Source organism: Oncorhynchus mykiss, chromosome 13 (genome assembly GCF_013265735.2).
Source record: "Oncorhynchus mykiss isolate Arlee chromosome 13, USDA_OmykA_1.1, whole genome shotgun sequence".
Lineage (NCBI taxonomy): Eukaryota > Metazoa > Chordata > Actinopteri > Salmoniformes > Salmonidae > Oncorhynchus > Oncorhynchus mykiss.
This window is the reverse complement of record NC_048577.1, coordinates 44,343,843-44,371,142: the sequence shown is the minus strand read 5'-3', so window position 1 is coordinate 44,371,142 and position 27,300 is coordinate 44,343,843. Positions and strand designations below refer to the sequence as shown.

The 27,300-nt window shown below is 41.6% G+C and overlaps 2 protein-coding genes across 3 annotated transcripts; one reads left to right on the top strand and one right to left on the bottom strand.

The window, feature by feature from the left end:
- Positions 1–673: 673 nt before the first annotated feature.
- Positions 674–10,729, top strand: LOC110486499 (phenylalanine--tRNA ligase alpha subunit). Its single transcript, XM_021558132.2, has 13 exons — positions 674–1,056; positions 2,890–3,027; positions 3,217–3,315; positions 3,494–3,612; positions 4,223–4,315; positions 4,903–5,031; positions 5,152–5,267; positions 5,481–5,565; positions 6,026–6,125; positions 6,275–6,443; positions 7,102–7,179; positions 7,757–7,871; positions 9,537–10,729. The coding sequence occupies exons 1-13, from the start codon at positions 910–912 to the stop codon at positions 9,640–9,642; spliced, it is 1,494 nt and encodes a 497-aa protein (XP_021413807.1). The 5' UTR covers positions 674–909; the 3' UTR covers positions 9,643–10,729.
- A 7,904-nt stretch (positions 10,730–18,633) lies between these two features.
- Positions 18,634–26,545, bottom strand: LOC110486498 (glutaryl-CoA dehydrogenase, mitochondrial). Of its 2 annotated transcripts, XM_036941206.1 has the most exons (12): positions 26,262–26,545; positions 25,565–25,676; positions 25,397–25,436; positions 25,172–25,320; positions 24,929–24,991; positions 23,629–23,799; positions 23,393–23,522; positions 20,892–21,108; positions 20,668–20,771; positions 20,391–20,516; positions 20,069–20,229; positions 18,634–19,847 (listed from the first exon to the last, which is right to left on the bottom strand). In XM_036941206.1, the coding sequence occupies exons 2-12, from the start codon at positions 25,665–25,667 to the stop codon at positions 19,774–19,776; spliced, it is 1,338 nt and encodes a 445-aa protein (XP_036797101.1). In that variant the 5' UTR covers positions 25,668–25,676; positions 26,262–26,545; the 3' UTR covers positions 18,634–19,773. The 2 variants fall into 2 exon arrangements, 1 of the variants encoding a protein (XP_036797101.1); XR_005035562.1 differs by lacking the exons at positions 25,397–25,436; positions 25,565–25,676; positions 26,262–26,545 and having other exon boundaries at positions 18,634–19,534; positions 19,570–19,847; positions 25,172–25,273.
- Positions 26,546–27,300: the final 755 nt, after the last annotated feature.

The following is a 27,300-nucleotide window of genomic DNA, read 5'->3' as shown; positions in this document are numbered from 1 at the left end:
CTCAGCAAGCCAGTTGCACGCTCCCTCAAAACTTGAGACATCTGTGGCACTATCTTGTGTGACAAAACTGCACAAAACTTTTAGAGTGGCCTATTATTGTCCCCAGTACAAGGTGCACCTGTGTAATGATCATGCATTTTAATCTGCTTCTTGATATGCCACACCTATCAGGTGGATGGATTATCTTGGCAAAGGAGAAATGCTCACTTACAGGGATGTAAACAAGTTTGTGTACAACATTTGAGCAAAATATGCGTTTTCTCTGTAAGGAACATTTCTGGGAACTTTAATTTCAGCTCATGAAACATGGGACCAACACTTTACATTTACATCATATTTTATATTTGGTACAGCTATCCATTTGGATTTCCATGTCTGTTTCTATTAGTTGTTTTTGAATCTCTCAACAAGGAAGATGTGTAGTAATTTGCTTTTGTATAAAGTAAAATTGTATTATATTTCTATTGAAATATTCCTTCTAGTTCTAGGCAAACACGTTATAGCCCCCTTTTATGGGACAATTCTGGTGTTGAGAGCCATTCAGAAAAACAGAATTCCAACTGTATGATCTTACATGCATTTAAACTTCACCTACCTACAGCAAGCACAATATTTCCAGGATATATCAGATCAATAATTCAACTATATCCATTCATGTGAAGTGTTAATCATTCTCATCCTCAGTCGCAATGCAGTCACTGTCAGTACATTGCATGGGATATGCATGGGATAAATCATGTGTGTAGCGGATTTTTTTTTATTCTTCAAGATGTCAATTCAGATATTAATTTTCGCTTGTTCTAAGGAGTTTACGGTATTTCCAAAATACTGGCGCTTGTATTCCAGTACTTTCGACATATCCAATACTGAGCTCACTACCGGTCTCTTTTCGGCTTCGCTGTGATTAGCATGGCTGACACTGGTCTTGTAGAAACGCTTCTTCGGCGGGTGGAAAAGGTGGACGGTGGTCTCGACAGTCAGGATGTTGCGACCAGTCTCGGGGTGGACCACCAAGCTATCGTCGGTGCTGTGAAGAGCCTACTGGCACTTGGTGATGTGAGTTTACCTGCCCGTTTTGAAGCGGAAGTCAAGTGACCGTCCACTTTGTTCATTCGGCGGATACTTTAAGGTTAACAGTTGACGCTTAAACCGCCTAGCAAAAACCTAAAACTGACCATTACCTTAACACTAACCTAATTTTAATAAATTCTGACATTAAATATCGTTTTGGGCGTCAAGCTTGTACTTATAGCATTTTCTGTTCATCCTATGATGATGGGCGATTGGATAGGAAAGTGATGCAATAGGGACGTAAACGGGATCGTGTTACCCATGAATAAATGCAGTGGTGACTGTTCAGTCTGATTGTTCAACTGCACTGCTAGTCAGCAAACTTGACTAAAAACAAAAACTGTTAGACATTTTCAATATTTGGTTTTATTGAATCGTCATTAAGGCAATCTACCAACGTCTGATACACCTAGCTGGCTACTATTTGTATATGATGGTAATTAATGGAAGCTTCTCTAATATCAAACATGTAAAGTGTGGTGTACCGCAGGGCAGCTCTCTAGGCCCGCTACTCTTTTCTATTTTTACCAATGACCTGCCACTGGCATTAAACAAAGCATGTGTGTCCATGTATGCTGATGATTCAACTATATACACATCAGCAACCACAGCTAATGAAGTCACAGAAACCCTTAACAAAGAGTTGCAGTCTGTTTTGGTGTGGGTGGCCAGTAATAAACTGGTCCTGAACATCTCTAAAACTAAGAGCATTGTATTTGGTACAAATTATTTTTGAAGTGCTAGACCGCAGCTGAATCTGGTAATGAATGGTGTGGCTGTTGAACAAGTTGAGGAGACTAAATTACTTGGCGTTACCTTAGATTGTAAACTTTCATGGTCAAAACATATAGATTCAATGGTTGTAAAGATGGGGAGAGGTCTAGACGTAATAAAGAGATGCTCTGCTTTTCTGACACCACACTCCAAAAAGAAAGTTCTGCAGGCTCTAGTTTTATCTAATCTTGATTTTTGTCCAGTCGTGTGGTCCAGTGCTGCAGGAAAAGCCAAGTTAAGCTGCAGTTGGCCCAGAACAGAGTGGCACGTTTTGCTCTTAAATGTAATTGGAGGGCTGATATAAATACTATGCATACCAGTCTGTCTTGGCTAAGAGTTGAGGAGAGATTGACGGCATCACATCTTTTTATAAAAAACATTAATGTGTTGAAAATCCCAAATTGTTTGCGTAGTCAACTTACACGCAGCTCTGGCACACACACTTATCCCACCAGACATGCCACCAGGGGTCATTTCACAGTCCCCAAATCCAGAACAAATTCAAGAAAGCGTACAGTATTATATAGAGCCCTTATTGCATGGAACTTCCTTCCATCTCATATTGCTCAAATAAACAGCAAACCTGGTTTCAAAAAACAGATAAAGCAACACCTCGTGGCACAACGCCTCTCCCCTATTTTACCTAGATAGTTTGTGTGTATGCATTGATATGGAGGCTACATGTGCCTTTAAATGTTTTTATGTGGTTCTGTTCTTGTCTATTGATCTGTATTATGTCATTATGTTTCATGTTTTGTGTGGACCCCAGGAAGAGTAGCTGCTGCTTTTGCAACCGCTAATGGGAATCTTAATAAAATACGAAATACCAAAATGTCAACATTGAGAAATTAGACTGAGTCAATAAATTGGGAGCTGTAATTGTCACTGGATCTAAAAATGAATCCATGGTAAACGTATAATGTGCAGTGATAGTTAATTCATGATGTGTACACCAGTCCGACCTTGAGAAGATGACAAATGTGTGGTCCTCTGCCTCAAGGCTCCATTATGATTCTGATCATGGTTGTTTGTTTTCCTGCGCAGGTGATCTCAGCTGAGCAGCGCTCCTCGAAGCACTGGGAGCTGACTGGGGAAGGCTGTGAGATAGCCGAACAGGGCAGCCATGAGGCCCGAGTTGTCAGCTCCATCCCAGAGGAAGGGATGCCTCAGAGCCAGCTCATGGTGAGAGGACCTGCAGGGTGCCTGGACAAATAATATGTACCATGATGTTATGTTTATTTGGATGAAAATAATCTGGCTGAAAAATAAAGAATTGAATGAAAGTTGATCTTTACATTGTGATTTTATATGCTTTCCACTTGGAGCAATGGGGCAGTGTTTACAGATAGTTTTGTCTCTCTTTCTGTGTAGAAACTAGCCTTTGGGAAGGTGGGTTTCAGCAAGGCCATGTCCAACAAGTGGATCCGTCTGGACAAGGGCCACGAGGGCGGACCCAGGATCTTCAAGACTGTGAGTTTATCTTCACATCTGACTTGGAATGCTTTGTGATTGAGTGTGAGTGTTGCTTTTGTAATGGAGAAATTAAGGATGACACACATAAACATCAATTTCACGTGTGTGTGTGTGTGTGTGTGTGTGTGTGTGTGTGTGTGTGTGTGTGTGTGTGTGTGTGTGTGTGTGTGTCCAGGTGGAGCACTTAGAAGACTTGGTGAGGGACAAGTTGCTCCTGGTACAGAAAGGCCAGGCATCTCAACTGGAGGAGAAGGAGAAGAATGAGCTGAAGAAACGCAAACTGCTCTCTGAAGTGTAAGAATCAGACCGGTTGATAATATTTGACTACTGTGAAAACGTCTGTGAAATGTTAAGTATATTCCTAATTGATATCTACCAGTAGATGGCAATAGATGCCATTCAGCAGTACAACACAGTGTTCACTAATCTGGCATCCGTCATGTTCAGGATGCCCCAGTCACAACTAGCCTCAGCATAGTCTCATGCTGATGATGTTCTCCGACTTGTTGACCCCTAAGTCTTTAGTTGAATAACAGCTGAGAAATGTTTTTTAATACATCAATAAGTTTTAGGTTAGAATATAAATTGTCTTATATCATAGTTACATCCTACTTACATAATATTCACAAATCAGATGTGAGTCAATGTTGTCGTCTTGTCTAAGTTGAGATGTCTAGTTCACCCAATGATATGAATACACTGAGCAACAAATTGTTAATTGTATACTTCCTATTTGCTAAATAGTGTCCCAGGCCCTCACCACCACCACCACATGTTCCCAATCTCCAATGTTCCCCAAAATAAGACCTCTTGTGGCCTTTGACTCATGTGATATACCACTTTCAAATTACCACATTTATGCAGTTTGAATGAGAATGATTGTATTTATTTCTGTGAATTTTAGGACGGTCAAGTCCTATTGGATCACAAAGGGCAGCTGTTTCAGCACCACCATCACTAAGCAGGAGACAGAGCTCACCCCAGAGATGATCGCTAGGTGAGTCCTGCTCTGCTTTTCCTGTCAACTTTGTCATGGTCGCTCTATGATTGCTAAGATGGACGAGGGATTCCTCATTCTGTATCTCTAACCTGCATGCTGCTGCTGAGGACCCTGTCCTAAGGCAAATGTATATTAGCCTGAAGTTGTTCATTCTCTCACAGTGATATCATTTCTATTCATATCACTGCATGTTGTAGTCAAATTGGCAGTGTTTTCATTGGGTACCGCGCATGATCCAATTCGTTGTAATTTTTTTCCTGGAAACTGATGTCTCTCTCAAAATGCAGGTGATCTCTTGACCAAGCCTGGTTTTCATGTGATTGTCTGAAACAATTTGTTGGTTCTCGTACCCCAAAACAGATGAATGATAATGCACCTGGTCTGCATTATCACATGAGGGGATTTGGCACAGAACTGTATTCAGGTGTCCCAAAAATGAAATGAGTGTTTTTGTTTATTTGCCTCCATGTTTTATCTGCACACAGACTTTGCTTGTGTTTGGCCATATACACTCATTAATTTGATGTTCTCTAGAACATATTATATGTTCTCCTCCAAACTGACCTATCTCTGGTCTGTGACAGTGGGAGCTGGAAGGAGAAGAAGTTCAAGCCTTATAACTTTGAGGCCTTGGGTGTGGCCCCAGACTGTGGCCACCTGCATCCGCTCATGAAGGTCCGCACGCAGTTCAGACAGATCTTCCTGGAGATGGGGTCAGTCGCCTATCCTCTATTCTGCCCTTGCAGGACACCATCAGTATACCCTATATAACTAATGTATGGTAAGACTAAGGTTTAAGACCTGTGTGTACTCACTCCTCCTGTCTCCTTCAGCTTCACTGAGATGCCCACCAACAACTTCATTGAGAGCTCCTTCTGGAACTTTGACTCCCTGTTTCAGCCCCAGCAGCACCCAGCCAGGGACCAACACGACACCTTCTTCCTGTCTGGTGAGCGACTGGGTGTCTCTGTGTGTCTGGACTTGATTCCCAGATAGGATAAAATGGTGCATTATTGATGATGCGCTGAAAGGGAAATCCCTAGCTAAAACAGACTCTAGATTTCCATTAGATATAACTCATCTGTTTTCATCATGTACCATCAGTATTATTTCCATTTAACTTACCGGTAACTGTGGCCCCTCCTATTATTATATGTCTCAGACCCAGCTCAGGCCCATGAGTTTCCCCAGGACTACCTGGAGAGAGTGAGGAAGGTCCATTCAGAGGGAGGCTTTGGATCACAGGGGTGAGAGCTAATCACATGGATTTATACACACACGTTTTATTTAATTTATTTTTATAAAAATTAAAAAAAATCTCCCCAATTTTGTGGTATCCAATTGTCCAAAGTCACAGTCTTGTCCCATTGCTGCAACTCCCGTACAGACTTATTCTTGACACAATGCCCACTTAATCCGCACCAATGTGTCGGAGGAAACACAGAGGAAACAGCGCCCGGCCCGCCACAGGAGTCGCTAGTACGCGATGGGACAAGAACATCCCTGTCGGCCAAACCCTCCCCTAACCCGGACAAAGCTCGGCCAATTGTGTGCCGCCCCATGTGTCACTCGGTCGCGGCCGACTGCGCCTGGACTCAAACCAGGATCTCTAGTGGCACAGTTAGCCCTGCGATGCAGTGCCTTAGACCACTGTGCCACTCAGGAGGCCCAACATGTTCTATTTTTAACGCTGTGTGTGTTTGACAGGTACAAGTATGACTGGAAGATTGAGGAGGCTCAGAAGAACATCCTCCGTACTCACACCACAGCAGTCAGCGCTCGCATGCTGTACAAACTCGCTCAGCAGGTAACCCACTATCTACGTTTGTTCATGCTGTCTTAGTATTTACTAAAAATGAATTAGAAAGTAATTGCATGAGGGTGATGTTACATTCTAACTGTGCAGCAATTGAGCAACTTTCCTCTGTAACCATTTCAAATGTTTCTTTCCACCAGGAAAAGTTCACCCCTGTCAAGTACTTCTCCATCGACAGAGTATTCCGTAATGAAACTCTGGATGCCACCCACTTGGCAGAGTTTCACCAGATTGAGGGAGTGGTGGCTGACTATGGCCTTACCCTGGGTGACCTCATGGGTATCCTTCATCAGTTTTTCAATAAACTAGGTGAGGGCTCTACCAGTCAGGGTTGGGGTCAATTCCACTCATTCAATTATCTCCCAGGAAATGTAATTCAATTCAAATTTGAGGTCGGTCTTTGATTTCAGAGATAATTCAATTCTTCTCAATTCCAATGTTAGGTAAATTCCAAGAATTCAAGTCAAAATTCAATATTATCCCCAACAATTCAACAAATTCCAATTAGAAATTAAATTTCTTCATGCTTTCAGGCTGATCATGTCACTGTTCAGACAGCCTAGCTATACTGGAAATATCTGAATACAGGTTGAAATGATTAAAAACAAATCCTACAGTAAATGTTTTTTATACTATATGCATTAATTCCATTAACTAGGAAATGTAAAAAATATTGAATTTCAATTCCAAAGATTAAATGTAATTTTTTTTAACAAAAAATAGAATGTAATTCAACATACATTCTCATGAATGAGGGAATTCAAGAATTGAATGGAATTGAAATGATATAAGAATTGACCCCACCCTGCTTCCAGTACCTCATTCTTTTTTTCTTTCTTTTTTTTAAACAGTTGTCCGTACTGAAGTGGTCTCTAATGCATCTTAATGCCTGTAGTACAACATGAGCTTGTTTCTCTGTCAGATGTAGTATTTCTGAGAAAGTAAATATATTTATAATTTTCTCCAGGAATCACCAAATTACGCTTTAAACCGGCCTACAATCCATACACCGAGCCGAGCATGGAAGTGTTCAGCTATCATGAAGGTACAGTTATTGTGAATATCCTCAAACCCTGGCATGTCTCATGTTTGTGTGAAATGTGTGTTTTGGCCTTGTCTCACTCAAACCCAAAAGCCCATAGACGACGCAATCCTATCCACACTGAGTACATCTTTTTTTTCTCCACAATTTCGTTACTGTCTTGTCTCATCACTACAAGGCGAAGGTCGAGAGCCATGCATCCTCCGAAACAGAACCCAACCAAGCCGCACTGCTTTTAACACAGCACGCATCCAAACCTGGAAGCCAGCCGCACCGATGTGTCGGAGGAAACACTGTACACCTAGCGACCTGGTCAGGGTGCACTGCGCCCGGCCCGCCACAGGAGTCGCTAGTGCGCGATGAGACAAGGATATCCCTACCGGCCGATCCCTCCCTAAGCCGGACGACGCTGAGCCAATTGTGCGCCTCCCGGTCGCGGTCCGGCTGCGACAGAGCCTGGGCTCGAACCCAGAGTCTCTGGTGGCACAGCTAGCACTGCGATGCAGTACCTTAGACAACTGTGCCACCCGAGAGGCACACACTGAATCCATCTTAATTTGTCCATTCCTGCTCACTCCAGGACTGAAGAAGTGGGTGGAGGTGGGAAACTCTGGGATGTTCAGGCCAGAGATGCTGCTGCCTATGGGGCTCCCTGAGGGGGTGACGGTCATCGCCTGGGGGCTGTCTCTGGAGAGGTGAGTCAATGACAAAGAAACACATCCTCTTCAACTAGAACTGATCCTGGTGATGTAATGGAAATGACTGACCGACATTTTTTAATACAAGACCTACAATACACAACCCCTTCTGCCTGGCCTACCCCACTTCAACACTCTCTGACCCCTGTCTCTAGGGCCGGGAATTGCCAGCGACCTCAAGATACGATATGTGGTCTAAAACATAAGAAAGACCTGCTCTTTCCATGACATAGACAAACCATGTAAATTCAGGTGAAAGCTATGATCCCTTATTGATGTCACCTGTTAAATCCATTTCAAGGAGACAGGCTAAAGGATTTTTAAGCCTCGAGACAATTGCGACATGGATTGTGTATGTGTGCCATTCAGAGTGTGAATGGGCAAGACAAAAGATTTTAGTGCCTTAAACGGGGTGTGGTAGTAGGTGCCAGGGCACCAGTTTTGAGTCTGTCAAGAACAGCAACGCTGCTGGGTTTTTCATGGCCAACAGTTTCCTGTGTGCATCAAGAATGGTCCACCACCCAAAGGACATCCAGCCAACTTGACAACTGTGGAAAGCATTGAAGTCAACATGGGCCAGCATCCCTTTGGAACGCTTTCGACACCTTGTAGAATTGAGGCTGTTCTGATGGCAAAAGGTGGGGTGCAACTCAATATTAGGAAGGTGTTCTTAATGTTTGTTATACTCAGTGTATGTCTGCTGCAGAGAGACAAGCGAGAGCATGAGAAAACACGTTTTGATCAGTCAGGGAACGAAGTGCTGAAAAAATGTTTGATCGCTATTTAAAAAGAAGATGGAGAACAAGCTATAGGCAGGTACAGCCGACTAGTGCTAGCTAACGCTACCGAGAGTAGCAAAACCATTTATTTATTATTAATTACAAATCAACTTGGATATCAATATAATACCATCCAAAAATAATATTGCAATATGTAACTGTATCTATTGGCCCCCCCATCATTACCCGTCTCTCCACTGCTCCACTCTTGGGCCAGCTATCTCACTGGAATTGACCCGCATCAGCTCCATATCCCTTAGCCTGACCTTAACTCTCTCATAACCAGATGCACAGGGTCAACTGTTAGTGTACTTGAATGGACATAGGATTTCAATAGTAAAATGTTTCCATAATGTGAAAATATACAATGTTATGCCTGTAATCCCAGTGTGATTTCCCATAGAGGGGTTAAAGATGGACAGTAGTGTGGTCATGTCCCCCCCAGATGTGCAGCCATGCTTCCAGCACACACCACCAGTCTGTTGGCCCACATGTCGACATGTTTACTTCTGGATTGTTATATCTGAGAAATTAGCATAAAACACCATATCGCCTAATGAGCCTAGAATAATGGTTTCCTCAGATGAAGGTCAGAACTGACCATTTAGATATATTTGTGCTCTACTGCGGGTGCTTGAACCCTGGTGACACTGAGGAATTGTATCTATGAAGGAATCACTGCTAATGGCTATAGTCAGTGAGCTGGGAAGGACCATATCATCTACTCTGTGTAATCGCTGTCCTCCATACCCTCTGTCCATATAGACCTTTGTCTCTATCCCTGTTTGTCCCCTCTTTCTCTTTGCTGTCTTCCACCTCTCCTTATAATGTACTATGTCATCTTCCTGACACGCTTTCCTCTGCCCTTCTCTGTCTCCTTCAGGCCCACCATGATCAAGTATGGCATCAACAACATTCGTGAGCTGGTGGGACACAAGGTCAACCTGCAGATGGTCTACGACAGCCCTGTGTGTCGACTGGACTCTTAGATTCTGTTCAGGCTTCCTCTTGGAGAGGCTCACATTACCATACACATCCCACCCAAGGCCTGTGTCATCAGGACCCCTTTTCCCACTAGCAACCATATGAACACTGAACAATCCCACAAACCCTTAATCTACCTTGGCCAGAGACAGATCTGTCTGTTTGAGAGGGAGGGAAAGAGGACTTACTTTTCTTCTTATAGCTTGTCTGTGGTTCTAGCTGGATTATTGCCGTTGTTTAGCCACGCGATACACAGATTATACTTTAAACCTAATTTATGAAACAGTTATAACTCATCTTTGGTCCTAACCAGCAGCTATGCATGTGCTGAGGGGTAGGTAGTGCTATTACTCTGTTCTCTGCTGATGTGAGCACTACATCAGAGCATAAGGAACTTCACCAGTGAGTCTGTTTTTTAATTTAAACGTTAGGTAGCCGCTGTGCAGTTTTCTATGTAATGAAATGCTTGTACAGTAAAGATGCTAACTTGAAGCCCTTTAGCCTTCCATACAAAACCAACCAACTCTGTGCTGTGTCCACTCAGTTCATGAGACAAATTAGAAATGGTCAAATAAAGATGTTTGAAAGGAGCACGATTTACGTCGTCGGTTTAATGTAATCCCCATTGGTAATGCTGAGTTTTTGTTATTCTACTCTGGCTGTGCCAGGTCTGGTTTTAAACCGGTCAGAAGAACATTCTTGTTTTCCTCAATCTTGTGGCTGGTGCGTAACGTGGATTGGCGTGTTGAGTGATGTGTGCCAAGGTTTAACCCAGAGGATTTAGGAGTTATTTGTGTCATTCCAGTGAAGGTGGGATTACGAATCACCTTTATCGCCTCTAAGACTCATGTCATCGTACACAGGGTAGACTTTTAGCTCTGTGTGCTCACAGGAGATAATTGGGTTAACACATTAGAGCACTTTGGTTGTAAGTGTAACCTAAAATAACTTTAATATTGTACTAAATAAAGAGTCAAGTCTATTCCTGTTAGTTTGTTTTAGGCAACGGCACGTTGGATATGTTTTTTGCTGGTAGCCTAGTTCATCCCCAATCTCTGCAAGATTCTGAATAAATTTACTGTTGCAAAGAGATGTTCTACACTCTTCTGTTATGTATTATGTAAATCTTCCATAGTCTGAATCAGAGACTGTACGTTGTAATGCAAATCAGTATCCTGCTGAGGAGCAATATTGAAGTTGGACTTCAGCCATGTGTAATCACTTCACTGGAATAGCTTCTCCTGAATGAACCTGGCACAGCGACGTCGTGGTACATGCAAGTCTGCCTGAGCATCCTGTGCTGTCTTTCGACGCCTACATGGAGCTGAATTTCTGAATTTGGGAGTCTTTATAAAACCTTGCATGCTATTAAAGCTAACTTGTGGGCCCAGAATAGATGCTGTTGAAAGTTTGTGACAAAGAGAATGATGTTGCGTGCTCTGCCAAGACTGGGAAATCCTGTGTCTGCTGCAATAATGGACAGACAGGATTTAAAGGTTGTTTACTTAATCAATTGCACGAACTCCTTAAGTCTTTCTGTTCAGCTAATCCTTCAACGTCTGGAAATAACATTTTAAACCAGAGTCTGGGAGTCCAGCTAAGGGTTCTCCAGAACAAAACAATATATAGACAGAACAGATCAACCAAGTTTCTCTATGGAACCTCTAATTCTAGTTGGAACATACTTCTGGATGCAGTTTCATCCTACCAGGTACTAACTATCCTAACTATCTTCACAAAAGAGTCCTAACTATCTTCACAAGCATTGGGATAGAAAAATGCTTCATAGGTATTTGTGTCCAGTTTTATATGCAAATTTCAATTTATATATATATATATATATATATTTTATCCTGTGTGTTCACCTGCATCATATCATGTTTGCAGTTTCTAACTTGCAGAAGTTACACTACATACCTAAATCAATAATAACAACCGATGTAATAGCCATTTAGTTTGAACTTGGTACACATATTTACTACTTCATTGAACATCTCAGCTTTGATGTGGTACTGTATAATTGTAGTCCCTTTTCATGTTCTGAAGATACAGACAGTAATGTCAAATTCCTCAGTTGGCACAACCAGTGGACAAACCTATTAGCTGGTCCTTAATTATGTTCACCCTCATACTCTCATTTCAACTACAAAGCCACATCTGGGAGTCATTTTGCACACAGTTCCACATATATCACTATGAATGCAATGCTTTGCATTGATCAGTAAATGATTAATACATTTAGGAGTTCATCAATACATGGTCTCATTTCCCTTTCATCATTTTACTTTGATCTTGAAATGAAGCAACATTTATGTTACAGAGGAATAGCTGTTTTTAGAGGCCCCCAAATCCCTCCGTGTTTTGATGGATACTGAAGCAGTATTAAAATGTTATATAAGAAAGGGGGCTAGTGTAGGCAGCTGATGGTGATAGGTTTGGGATGAAACATGGCAAATCCTTTTCCATGGGATCAGTCTGGATCATTTTGAATGTGTTGCACATCTTTAAATAATCTTCTCATGGCAATAGCCATTGATTAACCCCTGTCCTGCACAGGGTCCATTCAGTAGACCAGGAGTTCTTTTTCAGCTCGAGACGCAAATGAGAAACTGACCGTCCTCCCATGACCCAAATTAAGAATAAATAGTGTGTGATTGTAGATGTATTCTCATAACTCGCGACCCACCTTTCACATACCCAGGGCCCACTCAAGGTCCCAACCCATAGTTTAATTAAGATACCCTGCAGTAGACAAATCTCAGTGTCAGTACAGGATGATACTGTATAGCACCAGCATGAAAGTTATCTTCAAACTCTCCTTTGTCAAGCTTTGGCTGCTGTGTGGTGTTAACATTTCAACCCATTTAGTTGTCTTGTTAATAACCTTAAGTAGGTCTGTTGAGTCCTGTGACGAGCTTGGTGTAATCAGAATCAACCAGTGACCAAAGGGCTGGAGGGAGTTGGTGCTGGCTCCTTTCAGATCTCGCTGGGGAGGGAGTTAGAGTGCCCAAGCCAGGGGCTGCTGTCTATGGCCAGGGCAGCAGGGCTGTTGTTGCCGGTGCCATGGGTGGGGAAGAAGGGGATGTAGGGGATTGTAGGAAACAGCAAAGGGCTGCCCGGGGGGCTCTCATCCAGGGGCATGGGGAAGCCCACATCATTTGTGTCCCACACGTGGAAGGCATTGTGGGTCAGGACTATGGGGGGGTGTCTGGCAATGAAGCACTCTGGGTTTCTGTTCTTCTCTAGGTCCTCCTCAGTGGGGCCAAGAATACATTCTGATGAAAGGGGTAAACAGAGATAAGCACATTTGCTTCAGGACTGGTGCCCCTGGTCATCCCTGTGTTAGCTAGTCATTTTGCAATTTTGCGTAGAAAAGCTTAGGTTTATGCCTATTTGTCACAAGTTATTTGGTACACTTATACATTACGATGGAACAGCCTAACAACTACACAGATTAGTTACATTTCCACCTGATTTTCAAACATTTTAAGTTCATACCTGTTATATCAAGGGCCAGGTCCTTGATCAGATGTCCAACAATAGCATAGGCGACTCCAACCACTACCAGTGCTGCAATCAGCAGGTAGACCACTGCCTTTGGCAACGGAATGAGGTCCCGGACTGCCGGCTTATACTCCTTGTACAGCGGGTCTTCCGTCCCGTCTAGTACGTTGAATTTGGAGACTAGTGGGGAAGCATGTGCCTCATCATTGAAATTAAAACTGGTGAAATTGAGGTCAGTCATTATGAAAATAAGCCTAAGTGATATAGCACTAATGATGATAAACGCGCTGATGTCCGGATATGAGGCAATCCCCCCCCCCCCCCCCCACAACACCAAGACAAGGACTTGATTGGTGGTGAGTCTTGAATCCGTGCAACACTCAAGTCTCAACTTCTTTGATGTCTCAGTTCGAATGATCCTAAAGTGGATTGAAAAGCATGAAACATGTATATACGTTAATATATCAGTGGATTTGGAGGTGAACACAACTCCACCAAATATAGTTTTAATTTATGGAGATATTACTTCCAAACGATTTCAAAACCAATTTGACAGTACAAGCGTTAGCCGCTTACCTTGATTTTGGACGATTTTGGACGACTGCTGTTTTGATGAAACTGGCTTAGCTTAGATTTCTTTTAAAAGGTCCCTAAAATGGAGAAAAAACGTTTGGATGTCTATCTGAAATTAATTTCCATGTTCATAAATCAGTCCCCTTGGAGCTTTCCTTTGACGTGCTTCTTTGTCATCCCTTTGTCTCTGTCCTTGGTGCTGAAATGACCCAACCAATTTTCACGCTGTAGTAAACAGTAGTATTTTTAGACCGCCCACTGTTCATCACTCAAGGGATAAACTTTATCCCGCCTCCACTTAAACAGTCAACCTCCACTTAAACAGTCAAGTTGATAATGTTCCCTTAATTCCTTAGTTGATGGATTTACATTACCAAGAAATGTTGTCTCCTTAAATGTACTAAGGACGCATGGCGTGAAGATCCTCTGGCCAATTAGAACCTTTACAGGAGATAGTTAATCGACACACAATCGCATGTAGTGGGCCTATTTGGTTCATCCATGTTGTTTAGGAAATATTGAAGAGCTTTTCATATTCAATATAAGTTTACTATCCTCTTTGAAACATGTTGTTGTTCATCTCCACTAGATTATTTTAGGGGAAATATACTTCTCCACTCCACTGGGCATAATTCAGGGCACAGCCCTGCCCTTTGACCTTCAATGCTTTCCTACCATAGACTGGATTAACAGCTAGTTTCACTAGCAGCGCTAATTGTAAGAAGATTTTGAAACTCATCCTAATAAGCCAAATCCTAACTGGAAATAAGCATATAGTTCATGGCCTCAATGTGTCAATGTAGGCTGTCCCTATCAAATAAATACATTACTATTAGGCTATGTGTTAAAACTAATAATTTATACCAAAATAGGAGCTACATTGGTTCATGTTCAGTGACTGACTTCTATTTCCTTAGGTAGAGAGCAGGCTTGGGCATGTATGGGATTTATTTGTTTCATAATTCCCCATTTTAAAGCAGCAGTAGACATGCAAAGAAGCAGAATCTGAAGAGATTAGAGGTTTATTCCCTTTATGAGACAAGCCTTTATCTGCCCACCCCATGTCCCTCATTTCCTGATGGATTTAAACTGCTAGAGCCACTGGAATACCTCCAGAGATTATCTCCTGAACTTTGAGAACGTTTTGTTCTGTTGGTTCAATATATCTACATATTGCAACAGAACACGAACATCTTCTCATATTGTGTTGCTTCCTGTACAGTGGGGCAAAAAAAGTATTTAGTCATCCACCAATTGTGCAAGTTCTCTCACTTAAAAAGATGAGAGGCCTGTAATTTTCATCATAGGTACACTTCAACTATGAGGAAAAAAAATCCAGAAAATCCCATTGTAGGATTTTTAATGAATTTATTTGCAAATTACAGGCACCCCTTTCTGCGTGCCTGTAGACTATCTGTGCACAGGCGTTAGGGGTGGAATTCCAGTTTGCGAATCACTTCTTTCACATAGAAGCCTCTAAATAAATGAAAGAGAATGCACATCAGACACACCTAGAAGGCTATGGTATTTTGGGATATTCAATCCGATCGCCCCCTTTCGACTATGCACCTTTTAAAGAAAATGTTTCTTTGTTCGCGGAGACTACATTCATGGTAAACGCTGCATATATCGGCTCAACTGGAAATTACCTTTAAATGTCAAGCGCGCTATAACACGGATCTTCCATGGTCCGGATTGAATCTGCTTTACTCAGAATGGAACTGAAAGGACACTGCATGGGTTAAATTACCGTTCCCTGCCAGGACAAATCACTGTGTACATGACCCATCCAAATACCATTTTCCCAGTGTTTGCTATGGAATTATTGCAGTACAACACCGTTCTCAGACACTGCGGCAAGGTCACCAAAACAGATTAAGCTACTGCACATGTGTGGCACATGATGGTTATATTAATCCTATAGCTCCATCTGTCTGTCACACCATCTTCTCTTCATCTTCCTGTTCACCCTTCTGATGCTAGGTGTTTGTCTATCCTAGGAACTGCCTTACATGAAATTCAGCCCCTAGTTTGACTTTGTTTTTAACTTCTTCCTGTCTCATCTTCTCTTTTTCTGTTTTTTTTTTCTTCCAGTTTGCTGATCACTTCTGTTTAAATCGCACTGGCATTACCTCAGGCCTAATTCCAGATATCAAACACTTTTCACAATGGCTGAGCTCAGATGGATGTACTTTAAAATGTGTTTGATCACACAAAGTTCATCCTGAAAATACCCCATCTCTGGTGCTCTATATAAATGTTGTTCTCCCATTGTCTTGACCGGACTCCAGCCTCACAGTTTTAACAAATCATTTGAATGTGTCATATGTTTGATGATAAAATGTGTTTCTTTGATAATTATTTTAAATAATATGCATTCAATCATTCAAAATGCGTGTCGGTGCATGATACAGTATTGTTCGGGGTCGACGTTGAAAAATTGACCAGTTCACAGCACGTGTCCCCCAGAACCCGTTTTTCGCGCGCAATTTTCGAGGTTGCCAGACAGTTCTGACGAAAACTTTTATGACACAGTGCAACTGAATAATATTATTTTTTTTGGGGGGGGGGGGGGGGGGTAAGTAGCCAGCAACAGTATTTTGTTGTTTCCAATGAAGTTTCGCTAAATATTCCTAATATTTTGGTTACCACATGAGTTACCCTTGACAAAACTCGAGACTGGATAACTTATTTGGTTTTGTCATGATCAGATCAGACTGAGGGGTTAGCTTTATGCCTAGCTAGGCTAGCTGGCCAGCATAGCCCAATGTAACTATTAACGTTAAAGTAGTTGAGTCAGAGAAGGTTAGAAAGTGGTTTTGGTTGAGTTCTTACAGAATTAGCTAACTTCCATACCGGTTGCATTTATATTTCCTATGCAACATTTTGCTCATAGAAAATGTCCCAGCTCTTCTTTGGAAAGCCAGCCCCTACCTTTCAGTCTACACCAAAACCGGGTCATCATCCCTCATCACCCAAGGTAAATGAAGGAAAATATGACTGTCCAGCTCAACTCTGAATGACTGATATCTTGCACCTGTGAATCCTTTGCTACTTAGTTTTGACAACTGTACACTTTGTCAATGTATACTGGAGGGATCAGAAAATGTTATGGTTTGATTGACATTTGTCCCTGTATCCTTAGGACCCTGAACAAGGACATGGGCCAGACCAGGACATCCCCGATGAGACATTTTCGTTTGTGACACTGGATGAAAGCCATGGACAGCAAAGGTATGGAGTTACTGGGTTTAAAGCATTATTCATTGTGTTCTGTTAAGTATTTAACGTTTATTTGAAATGTTTATGGAAGTGAGGACTCCGGCATCGACATTTCAAACATCTCCAATAGACGTAACGTACACAACAGTACTTCCAGTGAGCTCCCAGGTGAGGAGACTACGACTGTTCTCAGTTCAACGATAGGGAAGAAGGCCCAGGATCTGATAGAGAGAATAAACCAGAGCCGAGCCATGGACCAGGAAATCATGACCACCTTTGAGAACAAGTTAATGAATAAGGTATCACTGTCCTACTATTGAGTAAAAAGTACATGGTCATATTTTTTTGTAGTTAAAAAAGAATGCATTGAGATTACAAGTCTAGTTTAATGTTTATGTGAAGGACTGTGACTAGTGTGCATATGTGGGTCCCTCCCCAGGTGAGTGAGGTGTGCCAGCAGGTGAAGGAGCAGATGTTCAGCAGCTATGAGGAACATGGCTGTGGGATGGAGGCCAATTTGAAAGAGCTGTCTGAGGTGCTGGAGAGGAGCAGTCAGCTCAGTATGGAGCTGCAGGGAGCCAGTCAGACCTTATCAGCCATCAACAACAGCCTGCAACAGACAGCTGAGAACTGACATCTACCCAGCCATTAATTTATTTAAACTGCCTTACAGCATCCCGACTTCTGGGAGGTCTAGAATAATTAAAGCAATGCCTTATTTGACTGTGGTATATGTCTAAAAGGATATAAAACAGTGGTTGTAAACTGAGGTGTTGGAAGAAGCTTTTGTTTATTAAATGATTTATTACATAACTAGTGTGGATATTTTTCATACCTATGCCCAAATAGCATTAGAGAACATATTTAAATGGGCCAGAATATACGCTTGTGCTCAGTTTAGAATCCAAAACATTCACCTAAATGCCTATGGGTCGGTCCACCAATTCAGTGCCTTTGGAGAAGTGTAACTTGGTATATATATTAAAAAATAACTTAATTAAAAAAAGTTTTATCAAAAGAAGTTAAATAAAAATAATTACTATAGTAAGTGCCAAATAAAGTAACAGGGTTGATGACTTCTTAAAGCTGCCATAAATCCCCTTGTGACGGGGAATGGAAGCTTGTTGTGTGCAGTGGCAATTGAATGCAAGCTTCACCCAACAAATTAAATTGTTAAAACATTTCTAGCCTGTCTATCCATGGGTAACAGGGTTGACGTTATGCTCGATCCACTCAGTTTTCCATCACTAAACACCAGAAAATGGTCAAAAAGAGTAGAACCTGCTTTTACAATTAGATGTTCAATGTTTAGAAACGGAGAAAACGAGTTCAGTTCACATAAGTGTTGACATTAAAATGTATAGAAATTAATCACAAAATAAATATTTGCAAATTACCTTGTCAAAGCAACAAAATAACTACAGCTTCACAATGACGGTGAAAACTTGAGGTTAAGTGCATTAAAATCTTTAAGAAGTCAGAGTGCACAGAGGGGCATGTCAACATACTGAATTTAGGCAATTTAGCAAGTCTTTATTCATAATAGAAATCTGATTTATTGAATTATCCATGTGGTCTATATTAATGGGCACTTCATTTAATGTAACAGGCTTTTAAAATTCAATAGTGGTGCACAATTTCTATATCATATGCAAAATACACTTCATGGAATAACCCAACCCCCCTCGTCTTTTTTAATTCACTTTATAAAACACTCCATGTTACTTCAAATAGGAACATTCAAAACACTACCACGAAATTAAGGATGAGTAATCCAAAAATCCTCCAACCACTCTGGATTAAATGGACCACCTGTTGATGACAATTAATTTATAAACAAGAGACTAATTAAGCATTAGATAGTGAGCATTACTACAACACTTACTTTGCCAGCAAAAGGAAATTGCAACGACCATGAAAGTACTGCAAGCGTTATTCGTGAAAATCTTGAATTAACCCTTGACAGTGCAATTCAAACCATCCATAACATTTACACCTGGTTGAGTTCTGAGGAGAGCAAACTTAATAGAGTGCAAACAGCATTCATTGTCCTTTACCCCAAAATACAAATCTCTCTGATCTGCCTAAATGGTAAGTCATAAATACATCTATTAAATTACAAAAAAGCAATGGCATGATTATATAAACTGTTTTCATTTATTTACTTAACTTATTTTTTTTTTAAACTAAACAGTAAATGTAGTATCATTTATTTGGCATTCAATGACCAATAACTGGTCATTAGTACCATCACAGTTCTAAAAACTCGGGACATAAGTATGGATCTTGACCTAATTTTAAAATGTCCAACAACTATTTTACTACAAATGTTGTGAGGAAACAGTGATTAATTCTGAACCATCTTAACTTCCACCGTATAGAAACTATTACAAAAACATTGTAGTCAGAAATTGTCCAAACTAAACAGTAAGTACTAGGGTTTTATGACAGAGTAGAAAAATAGCTTTGTTTTTCAAATTGAAATAATTACACTCATGAATTGTCCATGAGATCGATGATAGACCAGGTCAAGTTTTAAAGGCAAGTCTTTCGCATAAAATATAGATTTAGGACTGGTTTCCCGGACACAGACTAAGCCTAGTCCTGTTCTAAAAAGCTATTTCAATCGAAATTCTCCATTGAGCATGCTTTTTAGTCTAGGACCAAGCTTCATCTGTGTCCAGAAAACCAGCCCATATTCTACAAACTCAAGAGAGAGGCAACATTAGCGTCAGTATTTCTGTAGAAGACAAGCCACCAAAGCAGTGTAGAACTACTTGTCCTTTGTTTAAGGAACAGATTGACTTGTGGTCTGTTTGAGCATTAGCAACAGGCAGTTAGGTATTAACAGTGAAAGACTGCAGTCCAGTGATGGCTCTGCCCAGGATCAGGGCATGGATGTCATGGGTACCTGGAAGACAAAGAATAAGGAACCATGTGGAACAGTTAAACAGTGCTGATGTTGAAGTTGAGCAAATATATAAGGAGACTTGGTTTTCCCATTTGATCCATTTATTAAATGTAAATGACATATTACTGACCTCTACTGGTGAGGAAATATACCATGATAAAACAGTTTCGCTTCCACATCCATATCCTCTTAGACCTGGTTATGGCCTTCTTTCTCCTCACCTTCGTATGTGTTGACGGTCTCCAGGTTCATAACATGGCGGATGATGTGGTACTCGTCAGAGATGCCGTTTCCTCCCAGCATGTCTCTGGCCTGCCGGGCAATGTCCAGGGACTTCCCACAGCTGTTCCTCTTTAGCATAGAGATCATCTCAGGGGCTGCCCTGAGGGAGGAGAGAAGAAGACATGAGTTAAATCTCCTCCTCAGGTTCTATTCACTCTGAAACAACCAGAAATTGTACTTCCCCTATGGTGTGTAGTTCTTTGTTAAAAAGTGGTGTCACACTACAAGACGATTATGTTCCCATTTCCAGTTCCCGCTTACTTTTTGGCATCGATGAGTCTCCCCAGCTGTAGACAGGCCTGCAGGCCAATGGTGATTTCTGTCAACATGTCAGCCATCTTTTTCTGCATCAGCTGGTTTCTGGCAAGGGGTACTCCAAACTGGATTCTGAGATTAACAAATATCATAGTAGCAGAACATCTTAAATTCACTCAGAAAAGCTGAGAAAACAAAATAAGATTCAAGAGCTACAGACTTTTGCTCAGTCCTGCTCATCCAAAACAACATCTCATACCAATAGTAGCCTCAGAATCCTCACCTGTCTAGTGTGTACTGACGAGCCGCGTGGAAGCAGAACTCTGCAGCACCTAGTGAACCCCAGGCGATGCCATACCGGGCATTGTTCATGCAACCAAAGGGACCCTAGAGCCAAAGAGAACAGACAAAATATTTATACCAACAAGATTAACACAGCACTATAAGAAAGTCTGGCCATCCACATAAAAGTCAGTACATGAGAGTGGTATCCTGGCCTCTACTCACCCCCATGCCAGAGACTTTGGGCAGCAGGTTCTCCTCAGGAACCTCCACCTCATCCATGATGATCATGCCAGTGGCAGACGCCCTCAGGGAAAACTTGCCCTCGATCTTGGGTGTGGTGAAGCCCTTCATACCGCGCTCCAGGATGAAGCCACTCACCTTCCCATCGTCACACTTGGCCCAGACCACAGCGATGTCCGCCACAGGGGAGTTGGTGATCCTGACGAAGGTGAAGGAGATGAGGAAAGGCATTTTCATTTAGGGAGGAGCTATTTTATCAGTATGCTACAGAGTGAGCCTGGTTTCTAGGGCTATATGAGGACAGGTTTGTAAAAGTTTCACAAGACGTGATGGTAGAATTGAGCAGAACCACATACTCAATGTCAAACTAAGCATTTGGTTGAAGTTCGCTCCAGGATGAAGCCAATCGAACCGCCCTTGCTGTCTCTGCCTGGCCGGTTCCCCTCTTTCCACTGGGATTCTCTGCCTCTAACCCTATCACAGGGGCTGAGTCACTGGCTTACTGGTGTTCTTTCATGCCGTCCCTAGGAGGGGTGCGTCACTTGAGTGGGTTGAGTCGCTGATGTGATCTTCCTGTCTGGGTTGGCGCCCCCCCTTGGGTTGTGCCGTGGTGGAGATCTTTGTGGGCTATACTTGGCCTTGTCTCAGGATGGTAAGTTGGTGGTTGAAGATATCCCTCCAGTGGTGTGGGGGCTGTGCTTTGGCAAAGTGGGTGGGGTTATATTATCCTTCCTGTTTGGCCCTGTCCGGGGGTATCATCGGATGGGGCCACAGTGTCTCCTGACCCCTCCTGTCTCAGCCTCCAGTATTTATGCTGCAGTAGTTTATGTGTCGGGGGGCTAGGGTCAGTTTGGAGTACCTCTCCTGTCTTATCCGGTGTCGTGTGTGAATTTAAGTATGCTCTCTCTAATTCTCTCTCTCTGAGAACCTGAGCCCTAGGACCATGCCTCAGGACTACCTGGCATGATGACTCCTTGCTGTCCCCAGTCCACCTGGCCATGCTGCTGCTCCAGTTTCAACTGTTCTGCCTGCGGCTATGGAATCCTGACCTGTTCACCGGACGCGCTACCTGTCCCAGACCTATTATTTGACCATGCTGGTCATTTATGAACATTTGAACATCTTGGCCATGTTCTGTTATAATCTCCACCCGGCACAGCCAGAAGAGGACTGGCCACCCCTCACAGCCTGGTTCCTCTCTAGGTTTCTTCCTAGGTTTTGGCCTTTCTAGGGAGTTTTTCCAAGCCAACGTGCTTCAACACCTGCATTGCTTGTTGTTTGGGGTTTTAGGCTGGGTTTCTGTACAGCACTTTGAGATATCAGCTGATGTACGAAGGGCTATATAAATACATTTGATTTGAAGTTGTTGAAGCTGCATTTCCCCAAAAGAAACAGTTACATCAAATATATAAAACATGAACTACAGGCCCAGGTTACCAATTAATATGTATTTATTCAGTGTTAAGCTTACGCAATGTGAGGGCCAATGCACTCAATGGTTAAGTATTCAACCACAAAGTCCAGTTCAGTCACTGCTGACATTTCTCAGTTCAGAATCATAACACTCTGTGAAACAAGAGTAAAGGGGAACTGAGGGGAACCTAATATTCATGCACCTAGCATGAATATATTTGTGAACAGCACCACCCTGTGGACTAGTATACAGAGTGAAATGTTGTTTACAATTTACATAAGCGCTAAACCACTTGATCTTGGGTTTATTATTTGAAAAACACATTTCAAAAAATGCTCTAATGAATACAAAAACTCTAATTACAATTTCTGTATAATAGAAAGCACATATTCCTATTCTTCAGAAATGTTGGAAGTAGCCTATTCTTGATGTTTCATGAATAGGTAGCCTTTTCAATCAGTAGAGGAATGCATTCCAAGGTGTTAAGACAAAGGTAGCTTTCATCAATGTTTGTGGTCTGTAGGCGTTTGTTCTGTTATATGATCCATTGGCTATTTATAGGAAGCAATTCCAAGGTTCTTACATGGGCTCAAACTCAAAACCCTGAGTATATCACATCAAACCATCAAGGTTCTCCTAATGCCTGCTATCCAGCTACACACATCTCTGTCCAGTCAGTCCTGAAGTCCTCATGCTCATGGGGGGGATGAACTATTTCCCTCACTATGTAGTAGGACTGGGAATTGCAAGGGACCTCCCGCTACGCTAATATCACGATACTTAGGTGCCGATACGATATGTATTGCAATTCAATACTGCGATTTTATTGCAATTTTACGTTCCAAACATATCGCTCACTATTTGTCTGCTACAGAGAGACAAGAGAGCATGAGAAAATTAGTTTTGATCAGTCAATAAGTGCTGAAGACTTGTTGGTTCACTATTTAAAAAGAAGATGGAGAACAAGCTATAAGATGAAAAATACCATAATATTGCGACATGTAACTGTATTGATTTATTCCCCCTAGCACTACTATGTAGTGAACTACAGTCTCCCAGTCCTACTCACCAGGTCTTGGAGCCAGTGAGAGTGAAGGTGCGGCTGGAGGGGTTGAACTTAGCCCGGGTCTCCATGCCACTGAGGTCACTGCCGTGGTTGGGCTCAGTCAACCCAAAACAGCCCAGGATCTCTCCGCGAGCTGGGAGGTAGAGGACGCTTTACAGGACAAATACACCCAGATATAAACAGGATTGTGCGTCATTTAAAATGAGGCCTAAGGGATGTGGTTGTCCTCTCCTCCTTACCCAGCCTGGGCAGCCACTTCTCCTTCTGCTCTTCGGTACCGTACGCGTAGATAGGGTGCATGACCAAGGAGGACTGCACACTCATGACAGAGCGGTAGCCGCTGTCCACCCTCTCCACTTCCCTCGCGATCAAACCGTAGGCCACATAGCTCGTCCCAGCACAGCCATAGCCTGGTCAAAGTGTGGAGGGAGAGAGGTCACATTTTAGGCAATAACCTCCAAACAAACAGTAGGCCTACATTTAAAAGGAAATTAAGTGAATCTACATCCAATTATCTAATTTACATTATCTATATTTAAATGCTTCTGGCATCACACATACAGTTGATTCTGAAAAACAAATAGCCTTTAACATTTTGTCATCCAAATGACCAAAAGCTTTCAGAGAATGATATAACCCCCGGTGAGTTTACAGGAACATTATCATTTACAAATTATAAGTTTATAAAACATGTACATTCAGTAGGCTGAAACTCAAATTAAAATAAGAAAACTGTAAGAAATACAGAGTTTAAGTGATTAAAAAACAGCCAACCATTTTTCCCACCCCGCTCACCAGTTTACAGAGTCAAGTATATTTTTCCAAGCCTCAATTGTTCCTTGAGTAGCACCATTCATTCTCGCTGTCGATAATTCTAATGTTATAACTTCTAACAGTAACTGTATCCACTGGCAAATTGGGAGAGAGTGAGGTGATTACCATCTAAGAGCCAGTAATCATCTCTGATTGATTGAGAGATTCAAGGAGCTATCATCAAACATTGAATATTTACATTCATGCACATCGCACTTGTACCTTTGCCCCAGAAGCATTTAACTGCAGGGCACTCCCACAGCATATGCAGTTGGGGCCAATTTCATCATAAAACATTTCCTTGGTGTTAAATACAGTCTGTGAACAAACTTAAAAATGTTTAAATTAATGGTTTGGATTACAAGATGACATTTTTTTTCCATATTCTGTTCCAGTTAAAGGTTTGTTCAGATTCAACAAGATCTGTGAACCAAACTGTTTTAATAGCTAGCTCAGAATGAGCTTTCCAAAAGTTGCTTATATATTATAGATATGAGTCCTTTCGAGAGCCCAGATAATTTATTTATAAATCCCATAATTGGAAGGTTCGGTAGTTGGGTTTCCCAAGGGAGTCCATAGGCCAGCATAGCTGACCTAAGTTGTAAATCTAGAAACAATTATTTACCTGGTAATGTGTATGCATTTCAAATCTTGGAATATTCTCAAACCAATACTGTCCATGATATCAGCAAGGCCACCCTCGAGATAGCAAAGGTACTGACACACCTTTAATAGTTGGGCCCAGGACACCCAGCTCCCCCATCTCTGACACAATGTCTCGATGGAACACTAAGACAAAACAGGCAGCATGTTATGTTGACATGGTTTGCATAGCTGACAAAATTCATAATATTGACATTCCAACTTAAAGGGTAAAACTGATCCTTAAGGGTTCCTTCCTAGGTTATTGGCATCAATAGCTCAATGGGCTCTGCCTGAATGATGGTATGTCTCAAAAGTCAGGCCCACCTTCGTTTCTGTTGGCCATCAGAATGCGGGGCATGAGTTTGTCCTGACAGTAATCCCGGAACGAGTCTCGGATCATGATCTCGTCCTCAGTCAGCTGACCCTCCAGCTGGTGGTTCAGTAGAGAAGGATCATAGAGAAGAGAAGCACAACTGAATAGTCATCAGACACCAAAAATAATAAAAGGGCAATATATGTATGATTTATCTGAAAGGAGTTGATATCAACATACGTGCTTTAGCTTTCTTCTCACTAGCTTTCTCTGCATCTGTAAAAAGGACACAGATTGAGTACTTCCCCTGACAAATAGAGGCATGGTGATTGTAAGAATGGCTTTGTAAAACTGCTACCATTGTGTTCTCATGATGTCAATGTCATTATTGAGTAATGGTATACCCTTTTGTGCAGGCGCTGCTGATCCCTGTGATCTTGATGCTGAAATGATGGCACATCTCTGGGGGTTGACCAGCAGACGGCACACCGCGCTTCTCAGTGCCATGATGAATAGCTAGATATCTGAGAGAAAAACGTTTTAGAAGAAAATAATCCATAAAACAATGCAACAAACTCAAATAGTTGTCATTTCAAAGACATAATAGGTTATGACTTTTAACAAACATGTAATTTGAGAGAGCCGGTGGAGAAAGCAACTATCAAATTGAACTCACGTAGTTGCATATGATAGTTTGAGAGGAGAAATGAGTCGTGATTAGTTTAGAGAATGTTCAAAGAGAGATGTGGTGGTTGGCAGACAAGTTGTTACACAAGATAACAGCACCAGCTAGTAGCTATCCCAACTATTTATACAGTAGCTAGCTAGAAAAATCTCGATATGGAGGCAACTGAAACTTGTCAGCTATTAACACACCTCACCGTGTGTTGGCCACGTTAGTTGAGGTTAAAATGTCTGCTGCAGGCAGATCAATTAATACTATTAGAAGGTTTACGTTAGCTAGACTAACTTGAAAGTCAGTTTTGCTCTAGTATCAAGCTGTAAAAGCATAGTATCGAGTTTATTTACTTGACACGAGCACAAACTTACTGTTTCCTCAATGTCCCAAATATGTTGGCTAACTTCAATATATACACTGACCTGTAATTTACAATGCTGGAGATCCGTGACCCAGGCCTCCGTAGTCCTTTCCAAATTGACAAGGTAGATGAGGACAAACGTTAACACAGGCACCTGCGTAAAGTTGGTCAGGAATGGTTAGGTTCTGTCGCCATTTTGAGTGTGGCAAATGGACCTTGATCCACATTTAGTATAAAATAAAATGTTAATGATATGTCTGGAACCAAATGTAAATGATAGTGGGAAGAAATTACTATGAACTTCAAATATATGTTTTTTTGTGCAAAAGCATTGTTCGTTTTTTTTCTCTTTTCACCACTCGCTATAGCTGCTTTCTAGTGTCTCTCCATGCTGTTGCGTAGTTTTTGACTAAGCTCTGATTGGTTTATTGGCGGGGGCGTGCAGATTCAAGGCGTGGCTATGAGAGGGTTCATTTCATGCATTGACCACATTCATGTTCAGAACTATTTTCAGAACGTAGGGACAATGGTGGAAAAAGTACTCAATTGTCATACTTGAGTAAAAGTAAAGATACCTTAATAGAAAATGACTGAAGTAAAAGGGAGAGTCACCTAGTAAAATACAACTTGAGTAAAAGTCTAAAAATATTTGGTTTTAATATTCTTATGTATTTTGGATTTATTTTATTTAGCCTTTATTTAACTATGCAAGTTATTTAAGAACAAATTCGTATTTACAATGACGGCCTACACTGGCCAAACCCGGACGACGCTGGGCCCCTTGTGCTCTTCCCTATGTATGGAGTAAAAAGTACATTATTTTCTTTAGGAATGTAAAGTAAAAGTAAAAATTGTACAAAATATAAATAGTAACGTAAAGTACAGATACTACTTAAGTAGAACTTTAAAGTACTTTACATCACTGCATATGGACCTGTCAAGCTGATAAAAACGATTGTAATTTATCATAGCATACATTAACTTGACTATGACTTAAAAGGAGGATCATTTTCATATTATTCTAAGATGTTGGGCCCTGACTTTACCAGTAGAGTGCAGCACATTGGCATTTGAGTAATGAGCTCAATGTAACATGCACT

Coding starts and splice junctions, on each gene's coding strand:
- LOC110486499 (XM_021558132.2), top strand. CDS start 910: ATGGCTGACACTGGTCTTGTAGAAACGCTTCTTCGGCGGGTGGAAAAG. Junction 1,057..2,889: donor GCCTACTGGCACTTGGTGAT/GTGAGTTTACCT, acceptor TTTCCTGCGCAG/GTGATCTCAGCTGAGCAGCG. Junction 5,268..5,480: donor CGACACCTTCTTCCTGTCTG/GTGAGCGACTGG, acceptor TATATGTCTCAG/ACCCAGCTCAGGCCCATGAG.
- LOC110486498 (XM_036941206.1), bottom strand. CDS start 25,667: ATGGCACTGAGAAGCGCGGTGTGCCGTCTGCTGGTCAACCCCCAGAGA. Junction 25,437..25,564: donor AGCAGCGCCTGCACAAAAGG/GTATACCATTAC, acceptor TCCTTTTTACAG/ATGCAGAGAAAGCTAGTGAG. Junction 23,800..24,928: donor CCTGGGCCCAACTATTAAAG/GTGTGTCAGTAC, acceptor CACTTTGACCAG/GCTATGGCTGTGCTGGGACG.